Source organism: Drosophila navojoa, chromosome X, assembly GCF_054131105.1.
Source record: "Drosophila navojoa isolate 15081-1374.11 chromosome X, UAZ_NAV_1.0, whole genome shotgun sequence".
Classification (NCBI taxonomy): domain Eukaryota; kingdom Metazoa; phylum Arthropoda; class Insecta; order Diptera; family Drosophilidae; genus Drosophila; species Drosophila navojoa.
In genome coordinates, this window is record NC_142895.1 from 23,337,950 (window position 1) to 23,350,826 (window position 12,877).

The following is a 12,877-nucleotide window of genomic DNA, read 5'->3' on the forward strand; positions in this document are numbered from 1 at the left end:
AACGATTTGAACATGTCATGGCTATTGGTTATTTTGCATTTAATAAACATGGATATATGATAACATGCATAATTGTAAACACAAATACATACATACATAAATGTAAATTTATAAATAACAAATAAAAGTGTATACCAGCGTTTCAGAATAGGCTACAGCATTAGTCTGTAGTTTAGAATTCAGGTTCACATGTTTGTCATATTCATCATTGTGTGTCTGCAGGAGGCAAGAGCGAAATATATATTAATGTGATTATACCAATGTTTACATATTAAGGAGTCTTACATAGCAGAAATTCGGTTTGAAATGTTATGTGCACTACCACAATGCGGGGGCAAACACAAGGATAGCATATCCTCGGACCTTGCACCCCAATAAAACTTTTTTTTCATTATTTTGTGTCATGTTTTATATACAGCAGACCCTGAAACAAACAAAGTATTAGTTGGAATTGGAATTGTCAGAGAAATACTTACTGTCAGGGTCGGCGTAAGATGAAGCACAAATGAAAATAAATTGATGGCAGCCTCCTTGCCGCAATAATTTTGTTAGATATATCGATACTTAGACATTGCATTCAAGTGTATGAGCAAACACAAGGGTCTTTACACCCTCGGACCTTGCTCCAAAAACAGATTGACTTCTTTTTTTTAAACGGCATCCATAATTATTAAACGGTATCCATAACGAACTGCAAGAATAGAAAACACAAATCAGGTATTAGAATCCGCTAATAAGAATAATTTGCTAATGTTAACCTGTGAAATGAATCGCAATATCAATTACCAAAGCATGACAACATCTGTCCTTATCCTTTAAACTTGCAAAATATATAGAAAAAGGAAGCCAAAAGTTGGGCACTTGAATTTAGCTCAGATTTGGAATTTATTTTTGAATTTGGAAAAACTGAGAATTTTATTTTAGATGCGAGCACTGCGAGGCTCTACAACTGAATAACGAATTTACAATTTGTGCTAGACTGCCCAGCCACAAAATGAAGCGTCGCCTACTTCGATGACCCGTAAAATTAGTGAGGATTTATCAACACTACTCAGCAGTCATATCTGTCACACCCTGTTGAGCAACACTGCTTTAATAATTATTCCCATGCTTGAAAAAAATAAGAAAACAAGTCACTGAACGTTTTATTCAATATGTACAGACTTTTGGTGACTGGATTTGGATTAGATATCCGCAAAAAAGAAAAAAGAAATCTTTCTTACCCTTGAAGGCCCTTACGGAAAATGCACAACAAGAAAATTGGCAACCTTTCCTCGTTTGTAGTATAAGATACTATAACTTCTAGTCAACAGCAATACAAAATTCAATGTTTGGTTAGTTACCTATACGCATTTATTTGTTATTTTAGAAAAATGTAGCCAAAAGTTGGGCAGCTTCGGTTTTGAATTTATGGCTGAATTTGGGATTCAGAAAAACTGAGAATTTAATTTCAGATGCGAGCACTGCGAAGCTCTCCAACTGAATAACGAATTTACAATTTGTGCTAGACTGCCCATTCTCTTATTGAAGCAAAGCCTACCTCGCTCACTATTTCAGCTTTACTCAACACTACTCGGTGGCCACATCGCTATCTGATCAACACTGCAGTAATTATTGGGAACATTTTCTACTTACCCTTAAACTTGATGAGTCAGCGAAAATAGAATCAGGATTTTGTCACATGAACATTTTGAACGTCTATGATGATACCCAAAAATTAAAATTGCTTAGATAAAACACAAGTACTTTTAGAAGCACATTTTTATGGACAAAAGTTCGGCAGTTGAATTAAGTCCCGATTTTTATTTTCTTTCTGAATTTGGAATTTTGAATTTGGAGTACTGGAATTTAATTGTAGATGCGAGCACTGCGAAGCTCTCCAACTGAATGACGATTTACAATTTGTGCTACACTGTCTAGACTCAAAGTGAAGCATCGCCTACTATTTTAGGTATTCTCAACACTACTTGTCGGCCATATTGCTACCTGAACAACACTGCACTAAAGGTTATAGGGAAGAATTCCTCCTTACTCTTAATAAATTAAACGGACAGCAAAAATACAGCAAGGAAGAGTACTCTGCTCGAGTAGGAGATCGCCTAAACCATGCAAAGAGCTGATAGTCCAACTTATATGTTGAATAAATCCTCTTCATACAACTTTTAGAGCGTGATAACAATGAGTGTGTAAAGCGAGGCACAAGACGTTAGTAGTTGAAAAACAGTTTTTGTTTTTATACCCTGAGCCCATTGAAAATGAGAAATGGTTTTGTGAAAAACTATGTAACAGGCAGTAGGAGGCGTGGCTGAACCGATATAGCCCTTTTCGTCTGTCTGTATGAACGCCGAGATTTCAGAAGATATAAGAGCTAGAGAGGTGAAATTTTGTGTGCATATACGTTTGCTTTATTTTTCGGTAGCTCAGCCGATAACTTTTTTTATCGAGAATAATCGAAAATTTGATTTTGTTTTTTGAGCTTCATTGGAATACTATTAGACGTGGAGACTTCAGATTTACTATGTAGCCCCGATCAGGAATATAAATAATTTCTGGGATGTTCCCCGCCTTCCTTCTGGCTGTCACATACATTTATCTTTGATTGACTTTCCATTTTCGAAATGGGTTAAAATATATTTAACGAGAATTTAAAAATATTTATACATTCTTAGAGCCAACTTTACCCAAAAGAACGGCAGCTGAATTCAGCTAGTTATACTCATTCACGAAAGTGAAATGAGTATATTGGTCAGTTCTTCTGTGCGTCTGTCCGTATGAACGCAATTATTTTATTTCTGGAATTAGAATTCGGAAAACTGAGGTGTGCTTACATATATGCGAGCATTGTGAAGCTCTACAGATGAATAACGAATTGAACATGTCATGGCTATTGGTTATTTTGCATTTAATAAACATGGATATATGATAACATGCATAATTGTAAACACAAGTACATACATACATAAATGTAAATTTATAAATAACAAATAAAAGTGTATACCAGCGTTTCAGAATAGGCTGCAGCATTAGTCTGTACTTTAGAATTCAGGTTCACATGTTTGTCATATTCATCATTGTGTGTCTGCAGGAGGCAAGAGCGAAATATATGTTAATGTGATTATACCAATGTTTACATATTAAGGAGTCTTACATATCAGAAATTCGGTTTGAAATGTTATGTTAGTGCACTACCACAATGCGGGGGCAAACACAAGCATATCCTCGGACCTTGCACCCCAACAAAACTTTTTTTTCATTATTTTGTGTCATGTTTTATATACAGCAGATCCTGAAACAAACAAAGTATTAGTTGGAATTGGAATTGTCAGAGAAATACTTACTGTCAGGGTCGGCATAAGATGAAGCACAAAATGAAAATAAATTGATGGCAGCCTCCTTGCCGCAATAATTTTGTTAGATATATCGATACTTAGACATTGCATTCAAGTGTATGAGCAAACACAAGGGTCTCTACACCCTCGGACCTTGCTCCAAAAACAGATTGACTTTTTTTAAACGGCATCCATAATTATTAAACGGTATCCATAACGAACTGCAAGAATAGAAAACACAAATCAGGTATTAGAATCCGCAAACGAGCCAGTTTGATAATGTTAACCTGTGCAATGATTCGCAATATCAATTACCAAAGCATGACAACATCTGTCCTTATCCTTTAAACTTGCAAAAACGATAGAAAAATTAAGCCAAAAGTTGGGCAAGTCGGTTTGAATTTATTTCTGAATTTGGAAAAACTGAGAATTTTATTTAAGATGTGAGCACTACAAAGCTCTACAACTGAATAACGAATTTACAATTTGTGCTAGACTGCCCATTCTCACATTGAAGCAAAGCCTACCTCGCTCACTATTTCAGCTTTGCTCAACACTACTCGGTGGCCACATCGCTATCTGATCAACACTGCAATAATTAATGGGAACATTTTCTACTTACCCTTAAACTTGATGAGTCAGCGAAAATAGAATCAGGTTTTTGTCACATTTTTAACGTCTATGATAATACCCAAAAATGAAAAATCCTTGGATAAAACACAAGTACTTTTAGAAGCACATTTTTATGGACAAAAGTTCGGCAGTTGAATTAAGTCTCGATTTTTCTTTTCTTTCTGAATTTGGAATTTTGAATTTGGAGTACTGAAATTTAATTTTAGATGCGAGCACTGCGAGGCTCTCTAACTAAATGACGATTTACAATTTGTGCTACACTGTCTAGACTCAAATTGAGACATGGCCTACATCGATTTGCAAAATACGAGTTTTTGTGCCTTGGTCACAAAATCTGGCATCAAAGTATTTAAAGTGATTGTTTCCGGTTTTCCCAGTGATATTGAACCTGTGGAGGAATTCGATAAGGCCTTTATTTCACATTTATTTTCCTTTGCATCGGTGATTTTTGTTGGTGTTGGTTGCTTCTGAGCAATGAGCTGGGTCTATCGCCTTATAACTACTTTATTAAAAAATTTTGCGATTTGTATTCTTCGTTGCCTGAACAAGGAATAGTTGTCAGCCAAAGAATCGGATTGCTTTTTACTTTTTTTACTGAGACATCACTATATATATATGTGTATTACTTCCTAAGCAATTCGAAGAATATCGTGCAAATGGTCCCTTTTATGTTGTGATCCACTGAATTCCCGCTTTAATTCCCAATGTCTCTTCAGCTTTGAGTTTGACAGCAACTGGAGATCAATTGTTTGGCTCTCATTTGCACAGTTTGTCGTAAGGTGAGCTTTTATCGCAGCCCGCAGAGCTTGAAAAGCTCGCAAGCTTAACGCAGCTCTAAACCAATTGTTAGCAATCATGTTTGACAAGCACTGGACGGAATATTCGGAATAAATTTATGCAAGCTTCTAACATTTTTTAAACGTGCTCGCTTTATTGACTAACTAACAAATACAAAAAAAAAAAAATGAAGAAGATCATTCACACATAATCTCCTAAATGGATGGAGTATGCATTGTGGCTCTCGCTTGTTCAGTTGGGAAAGGACTTAAAGCTCCGTGTGCTGGCTAGCACCCAGATAATCCTCTTTGATCATATCGGCTCCCTTCTCGCCAATCATAATGCAAGCCGCATTCGTATTCGCTCCAACAATATCGGGCATAATGCTCGCATCGATCACCCGGAGTCCACGCGCACCATGCACGCGGAGGCGGGGATCGACCACGGCCGTGGGATCGCTGGCGGGCCCCATGCGGGCCGTACCGACTGGATGGTAGACGGTGGTGGTCATGTGGCGTATATAGCAGCGCCAGTACTCGTCCGACTGATATTCCAGGTCATTGCAGGCCTCCAAGTCGACCTTGTGTAGAGCTGCCTCACGCTCGCCGAAAGCTCGCGTCTCCGGCAGTCGCTTGTAGATGTTGAGGGCACGTATATAGGTCTCCACATCGCGATCATCGGTCATGTAGCCCGGATCGATGAGGGGTGCGTCCAAGAAGTCGGCGCTCTGCAGCTCCAGTCGGCCGGCCGAGAAGGGCTTCAGGTGCAATAGGTAGGTGATATACGTGTTTGACTTCTCGTTGGCGGACAGAATGCTCTTGGCCACACGGTCATTGAACCCGGTGGCCTTCACATAGCCACGCAGCTCCGGACTCTGCATCAGACTGAAGAAGTTGGTTGTCTGAATGTCCGGATTGGGGCCATGCAACGAAGTGGTATTGATGAAGCCCGTCAAGGCAGTTGCCTCGTGGTGCAACAGCTTGCTGTGGCGACCCATCAACAGGTTGTACATGGCATCCACCAGCTCCTCCTCGGTGGGCTTGCGGGCCGTCGACTTGTCGATCTGGAAGATTACGGGCAAGCTGGCGTGATCCTTCAGGTTGCGGCCCACGGGCAGATCCAGTTTGGCGGGCACGCCTACGCTTTTCAGGTGCTCGGCGGGGCCAATGCCTGTGGCGCGAAAAAAGGAAAAGGATTCAAATAGTTAGCAAAGTCCCACATAACAAACACAGAAGATGAAGAAGAAGAAGGAAATGAGATAAGAGCCATGGATACCGTGACGATGAGCCCAAAACAAAGTCACATACATTTGTAGATTATAGCTAAGGCCTATTTAGTGTTACTTTGTAGACGGAGCTGACAGAGACTGAATACCTTGAGCTGCTGAGATTAACGTATCTCAGTGGAGGATGCCATAAAACTAGTCATAGGAACAGTAGCACCACATGCAACTATCGGATGGCTTTATCTCGGCCATAAAAGCCTCAAACAATTCGTTTGTTTTCTATTTTTGCATAAGTTTTGGCAATCTAATCAAATGTGGGCAAAGATTAAAGGCCGACAAAGCGGGCAGCGACTCGTTTGACCTTGCCAGACCTTGGGGCTCGACTGTGACCCGCTGCACATACCTGAGAGCATTAGAATCTGTGGAGTGCCAATGGCGCCTGCCGAGAGGATGATCTCCTTGCTGGCACGCACGGTGTACTCCTTGTTGCCGCGGTGAACGAAGGTGACGCTCTCCGCCCTCTGCTTGCCGTCCAAGTTGATGCGCTTGACGTGGGCGTGCCGCACAATGTGCAGATTGGGCGTATCCTTGCGGAGATGGGAGCGGGCGGTGGTAATGCGACGTCCGCCGTCTTGAGTGCCCAGTATATCGATCTGGCCGACAAACGAGCCCTCCGTAAAGTCCGGCGCACTGCCGTAGCCCATCTCCAGCATGCCCGCCCGGATGGTCGAGCGGAACTCGTTGTCCGAGACGTAGTTGTTAATACCCATGGGCCCGCCAACGCCATGATCGCCGGGCTTGTAATCGGGCCGCGTGGAGCGCAGGTCCTCCGCCTTGCGGAAGTACTTGAGCACCTCGTCGTAGCCCCAGCCGGGATTGCCGCGCGCCTCCCAGTCATCAAAGTCGGTGCGTGTGCCGCGTGCATAGATCATCGCGTTCATTCCGTTCGTGCCGCCCAGCATCTTGCCGCGCGGCCAATGGCAGCTCTCGCCGAGCATGGCCATGCAGGCGCGTCCGTTGGGCTGCGTATGGTACTGCCAGTCCCACTCGGAGAACTGTGTGGCCATGTGCCAGGCGACGAATTCCGTTTCGATCGGCGGATCGCCGCCTGCCTCCAGCAGCAGGATGCGCCAATTCGCTTGCTCCGCTAGCCGGCCAGCTACCACGGCACCCGCACTGCCCGCACCCACCACAACGAAATCGTACGGCTCATCGAAGCCGCCCGCTTTGTCCAGCCAATCGCCGCGATCGGGCGGCCACTGGCTCTCGCCACTGAGGTCACAGTATTTCGCGATCAGCGTATGCAGCATGAGCGACATCAGCGTATTCGCCGGACCCGCCGATCTAGCGGCGCACTCAGTGCTTAGGAACTCCATGCCTCTGCGCTGTTATAGAACTCTGTTGTACGTATCGACTGGCCGACTCGCGCTCCGGTCACTGGCGCTGTCCGTGCGCTACTGTTCACCGGACAGAGCCGGACGCTCGCATTTGTACGGTGCCGCAGCGCCAAACATTCGAATGCCGCTCGCGTCGCCGTAAATCACCTGCGCCATTTGCATTGCAAATAGACCACCGTACGTATGGGTGTACGATGTGTGCGTGCGTGTGTGTGTGTGTGTGTGTTTATGTTTAGAACATTGCGAGCTGTGCCGGACGCGCCTTTATCACTGCCACAGAGATTAGATGTGACATTCAAGAGCAGGTGCAGCCAGAGCTAAGGCGAAGCCTAAACTACGACTGCGAACTACTAAGCGAACAGCGTTTGATAAGCCCCGCTGGCCCATTCAATTATCGGGCCCCCAAATCGTTTTTTATGATCGCAATTCAGCCAGCTCTCTCTCTCTCTCTCTCTTTCTCTCTACCCGCTTTCTGCCGTTAAAGATAAGACTACAAAGATATCTGAGTGCTGTGCGCTGGGTGGGCGGGCCAAGCTCATGGGCGAGGCAGCAACAACATCTCAGCACTGCTGTCAGCAGGAATCGTTGAATACCTGGGCTCGGTCAACACGAACCGTTGGCCACTCTGCCAGCCCATGCAGTCCAATCCAGGGTGCATCTACCTCTCTCTCTCTCTCCCTCTCTCTATCTCCACTTCTCTCTTGCTATTTGCCAACTCATGCAGCTCTTGACTTTGTTTTCAATGATTTGTATTTTTTGTAGTAAACATATCATTATCCTATATAGTCGATGTTGTCAACTCTAGATACCCTGTAAAAAGCGCAAAATATTTATACGTACTGATAAACGTTGAACTGATAGTAAATTGCTTGCCTTCTTTATCTCCCTTTTTGTAAATGTGTTCGATATATTTGTTTACAGAACCTGCCAATAAAATTGGATCATTGGGCAAGAAAATATGACATGATAAGCTATGTTGGCTAGACTATTCCACAGCGATCTGCATAGCCAATGGCCATTAGACAAATGCAGTCTCTCCATTTTATTTAACCGAAATAAGATGCACATATATATGCATATGCACATGTATATTTGTTGAATTTAGTTATTAATGATTTAAAAATACTTTAAAAGCGATAATAAATCACAATAGATTGTAAAATTAAATAAAAAATATTGAATTTATTTGTTAACGCGTAAGATTTAGGTTAAGGTGGCCAAAGCTTTTTTATACTCATTCGTGAAAGTAAAATGAGTGTATTGATTTTGCGCAATGTCCGTCTTCCTGTCCGTACGTCCATAGGAATGCAGTTTATTTCGGCTCTATTATAGCTAGAGACTTGAAATTTTTAACACATACTCGTGTATATTTCCGATCTATAGTGTTAAAATTTTCCGGATACACTCATTTTGGAATGTAGATTCGTGCGAACCGCAAAAGTTTATATATCCTACAAGTAACCTCCTCATTTCACATTTTCTAAACGTAAGCCATCAAAATTTGCAGTTAAGTTGCCGTCAGCTCGTTCCAAGAACTGACCAAAGATAAGGTGTTAACGCTTAGTATTAGAACTAAACCTAACTACTCCCAACTGCAAGGTTCTTATTATATTTCTGCACTTATAATTTGGAAAATTGAGGTGTGCTTACATATATGCGAACATTGTAAAGCTCTACAGATGAATAACGAATTGAACATGTCATGGCTATTGGTTATTTTGCATTTAATAAACATTGATATATGATAACATGCATAATTGTAAACACAAGTACATACATAAATGTAAATTTATAAATAACAAATAAAAGTGTATACCAGCGTTTCAGAATAGGCTGCAGCATTAGTCTGTACTTTAGAATTCAGGTTCACATTGTCATATTCATTGTGTGTCTGCAGGAGGCAAGAGCGAAATATATGTGAATGTGATATACCAATCTTTACATATTAAGGAGTCTTACATAGTTGAAATTCGGTTTGAAATGTTATGTGCACTACCACAATGCGGAGGCAAACACAAGGATAGCATATCCTCGGACCTTGCACCCCAATAAAACATTTTTTTTCATTATTTTGTGTCATGTTTTATATACAGCAGATCCTGAAACAAACAAAGTATTAGTTGGAATTGGAATTGTCAGAGAAATACTTACTGTCAGGGTCTGCGTAAGATGCGGAAGCATAAAATGAAAATAAATTGATGGCAGCCTCCTTGCCGCAATAATTTTGTTAGATATATCGATACTTAGACATTGCATTCAAGTGTATGAGCAAACACAAGGGTCTCTACACCCTCGGACCTTGCTCCAAAAACAGATTGACTTTTTTTAAACGGCATCCATAATTATTAAACGGTATCCATAACGAACTGCAAGAATAGAAAACAGAAACCAGGTATTAGAATCCGCTAATAAGAATAATTTGATAATGTTAACCTGTGCAATGATTCGCAATATCAATTACCAAAGCATGACAACATCTGTCCTCATCCTTTAAACTTGCACAAATCATAGAAAAATGAAGCCAAAAGTTGAGCAAGTCGGTTTGAATTTATTTCTGAATTTGGAAAAACTGAGAATTTTATTTCAGATGTGAGCAGTGCGGACCTCTACAACTGAATAACGAATTTACAATTTGTGCTAGACTGCCCATTTTCACATTGAAGCAAAGCCTACCTCGCTCATCAACACTGCAGTAATTATTGGGAACATTTTCTACTTACCCTTAAACTTGATGAGTCAGCGAAAATAGAATCAGGATTTTGTCACATTAACATTTTTAACGTCTATGATGATACCCAACAATTAAAAATTCTTAGATAAAACACAAATACTTTTAGAATCACATTTTTATGGACAAAAGTTCGGCAGTTGAATTAAGTCCCGATTTTTATTTTCTTTCTGAATTTTGAATTTTGAATTTGGAGTACTGAAATTTAATTTTAGATGCGAGCACTGCGAGGCTTTGCAACTGAATGACGATTTACAATTTGTGCTACACTGTCTAGACTCAAAGTGAAGCATCGCCTACTATTTTAGGTTTTCTCAACACTAACTGTCGGCCATATTGCTATCTGAACAACACTGCACTAAAGGTTATTGGGAACAATTTCTCTTTACCCTTAATAAAACAGACAGAAAAAATACAGCACGGAAGAGTACTCTGCTTGAGTAGGATGTCGCCTAAGCCATGCAAAGAGCTGATAGTCCAACTTATATGTTGAACAAATCCTCTTCATCAAACTTTTAGAGCGTGATAACAATGTGTGTGTAAAGCGAGGCACAAGTCGTTAGTAGTTGAAAAACAGTTTTTGTTCTTATACCCTGAGCCCATTGAAAATGGGAAATGATTTTGTGAAAAACTATGTAACAGGCAGAAGGAGGCGTGGCAGACCCCATAAAGTGTATATATTCTTGATCAGGGAAACGAGCTGAACCGATATAGCCCTTTCCGTCTGTCTGTATGAACGCCGAGATTTCAGAAGATATAAGAGCTAGAGAGGTGAAATTTTGTGTGCATATACGTTTGCTTTATTTTTCGGTAGCTCAGCCGATAGCTTTTTTTTTATCGAGAATAATCGAAAATTTGATTTTGTTTTTTGAGCTTCATTGGAATACTATTAGACGTGGAGACTTCAGATTTAGTATGTAGCCCCGATCAGGAATATAAATAATTTCTGGGATCTTCCCCGCCTCCCTTTTTGCTTTCACATACATTTATCTTTGATTGACTTTCCATTTTCGAAATGAGTTAAAATATATTTAACGAGAATTTAAAAAAATTTACACATTCTTTGAGCCAACTTTACCCAAAAGAACGGCAGCTGAATTCAGCTAGTTATACTCATTCACGAAAGTGAAATGAGTATATTGGTCAGTTCTTCTGTCCTTCTGTCCGTATGAACGCAATTTATCTTATTTCTGGAATTAGAATTCGGAAAACTAAGGTTTGCTTACATAAATGAGAGCATTGTGAAGCTCTACAGATGAATAACGAATTGAACATGTCATGGCTATTGGTTATTTTGCATTTAATAAACATGGATATATGATAACATGCATAATTGTAAACACAAGTACATACATACATAAATGTAAATTTATAAATAACAAATAAAAGTGTATACCAGCGTTTCAGAATAGGCTGCAGCATTAGTCTGTAGTTTAGAATTCAGGTTCACATTGTCATATTCATCATTGTGTGTCTGCAGGAGGCAAGAGCGAAATATATGTTAATGTGATTATGCCAATGTTTACATATTAAGGAGTCTTACATAGTTGAAATTCGGTTTGAAATGTTATGTGCACTACCACAATGCGGGGGCAAACACAAGGATAGCATATCCTCGGACCTTGCACCCCAACAAAACTTTTTTTTTTCATTATTTTGTGTCATGTTTTATATACAGCAGACCCTGAAACAAACAAAGTATTAGTTGGAATTGGAATTGTCAGAGAAATACTTACTGTCAGGGTCGGCATAAGATGAAGCACAAAATGAAAATAAATTGATGGCAGCCTCCTTGCTGCAATAATCTTAATAGATAGACCAACGTGTAGACATTGCATTCAAGTGTATGAGCAAACACAAGGGTCTTTACACCCTCGGACCTTGCTCCAAAAACAAATTGACTTCTTTTTTTTAAACGGCATCCATAATTATTAAACGGTATCCATAACGAACTGCAAGAATAGAAAACACAAATCAGGTATTAGAATCCGCTAATAAGAATAATTTGCTAATGTTAACCTGTGAAATGAATCCCAATATCAATTACCAAAGCATGACAACATCTGTCCTTATCCTTTAAACTTGCAAAATATATAGAAAAATGAAGCCAAAAGTTGGGCAGTTGAATTTAGCTCAGATTTGGAATTTATTTTTGAATTTGGAAAACTGAGAATTTTATTTTAGATGCGAGCACTGCGAGGCTCTACAACTGAATAACGAATTTACAATTTGTGCTAGACTGCCCAGCCACAAAATGAAGCGTCGCCTACCTCGATGACTCGTAAAATTAGTGAGGATTTATCAACACTACTCAGCAGTCATATCTGTCACACCCTGTTGAGCAACACTGCTTCAATAATTATTCCCATGCTTGGAAAAAGTAAGAAAACAAGTCACTGAACGTTTTATACATTATGTACAGACTTTTAGTGACTGGCCTTGGATTAGAAATCCGCAAAAAAGAAAAAAGAAATTTATATTTCGATGAAATCTGTCTTACCAATTGCTGCTTTTTAATATTTTTATTTGTTGTTATTTTAGAAAAATGTAGCCAGGAGTTGGGCATCTTCGGTTTAGATTTTATTGCTGAATTTGGGATTTGGAAAAACTGAGAATTTTATTTAAGATGTGAGCACTACAAAGCTCTACAACTGAATAACGAATTTACAATTTGTGCTAGACTGCCCATTCTCACATTGAAGCAAAGCCTACCTCGCTCACTATTTCAGCTTTGCTCAACACTACTCGGTGGCCACATCGCTATCTGAGCAACACTGCAATAATTAAT

The 12,877-nt window shown here is 40.2% G+C and overlaps 2 protein-coding genes and 3 long non-coding RNA genes across 10 annotated transcripts in view; 1 reads left to right on the forward strand and 4 right to left on the reverse strand.

The window, feature by feature from the left end:
* The window catches only part of Flo2 (flotillin-2), a 125,143-nt gene that overhangs the window by 80,659 nt on the left and 31,607 nt on the right, over positions 1-12,877 (forward strand). The window lies entirely within an intron of this gene.
* LOC149090724 (uncharacterized) lies at positions 16-10,357 on the reverse strand. The gene is made up of 4 exons (XR_016197493.1): positions 10,082-10,357; positions 9,513-9,727; positions 286-424; positions 16-216 (listed from the first exon to the last, which is right to left on the reverse strand). It is a non-coding gene; the product is annotated as an uncharacterized LOC149090724 (long non-coding RNA).
* Positions 2,886-4,209, reverse strand: LOC149090725 (uncharacterized). Of its 2 annotated transcripts, none has more exons than XR_016197494.1 (4): positions 3,952-4,209; positions 3,339-3,550; positions 3,149-3,286; positions 2,886-3,079 (listed from the first exon to the last, which is right to left on the reverse strand). It is a non-coding gene; the product is annotated as an uncharacterized LOC149090725 (long non-coding RNA). The 2 variants fall into 2 exon arrangements; XR_016197495.1 differs by lacking the exon at positions 3,952-4,209 and adding an exon at positions 3,617-3,854.
* On the reverse strand, positions 4,866-7,440 carry LOC115565418 (glucose dehydrogenase [FAD, quinone]). Its single transcript, XM_030390573.2, has 2 exons — positions 6,368-7,440; positions 4,866-5,909 (listed from the first exon to the last, which is right to left on the reverse strand). The coding sequence occupies exons 1-2, from the start codon at positions 7,338-7,340 to the stop codon at positions 5,008-5,010; spliced, it is 1,875 nt and encodes a 624-aa protein (XP_030246433.1). The 5' UTR covers positions 7,341-7,440; the 3' UTR covers positions 4,866-5,007.
* On the reverse strand, positions 11,373-12,384 carry LOC149090726 (uncharacterized). The gene is made up of 4 exons (XR_016197417.1): positions 12,109-12,384; positions 11,826-12,041; positions 11,633-11,773; positions 11,373-11,563 (listed from the first exon to the last, which is right to left on the reverse strand). It is a non-coding gene; the product is annotated as an uncharacterized LOC149090726 (long non-coding RNA).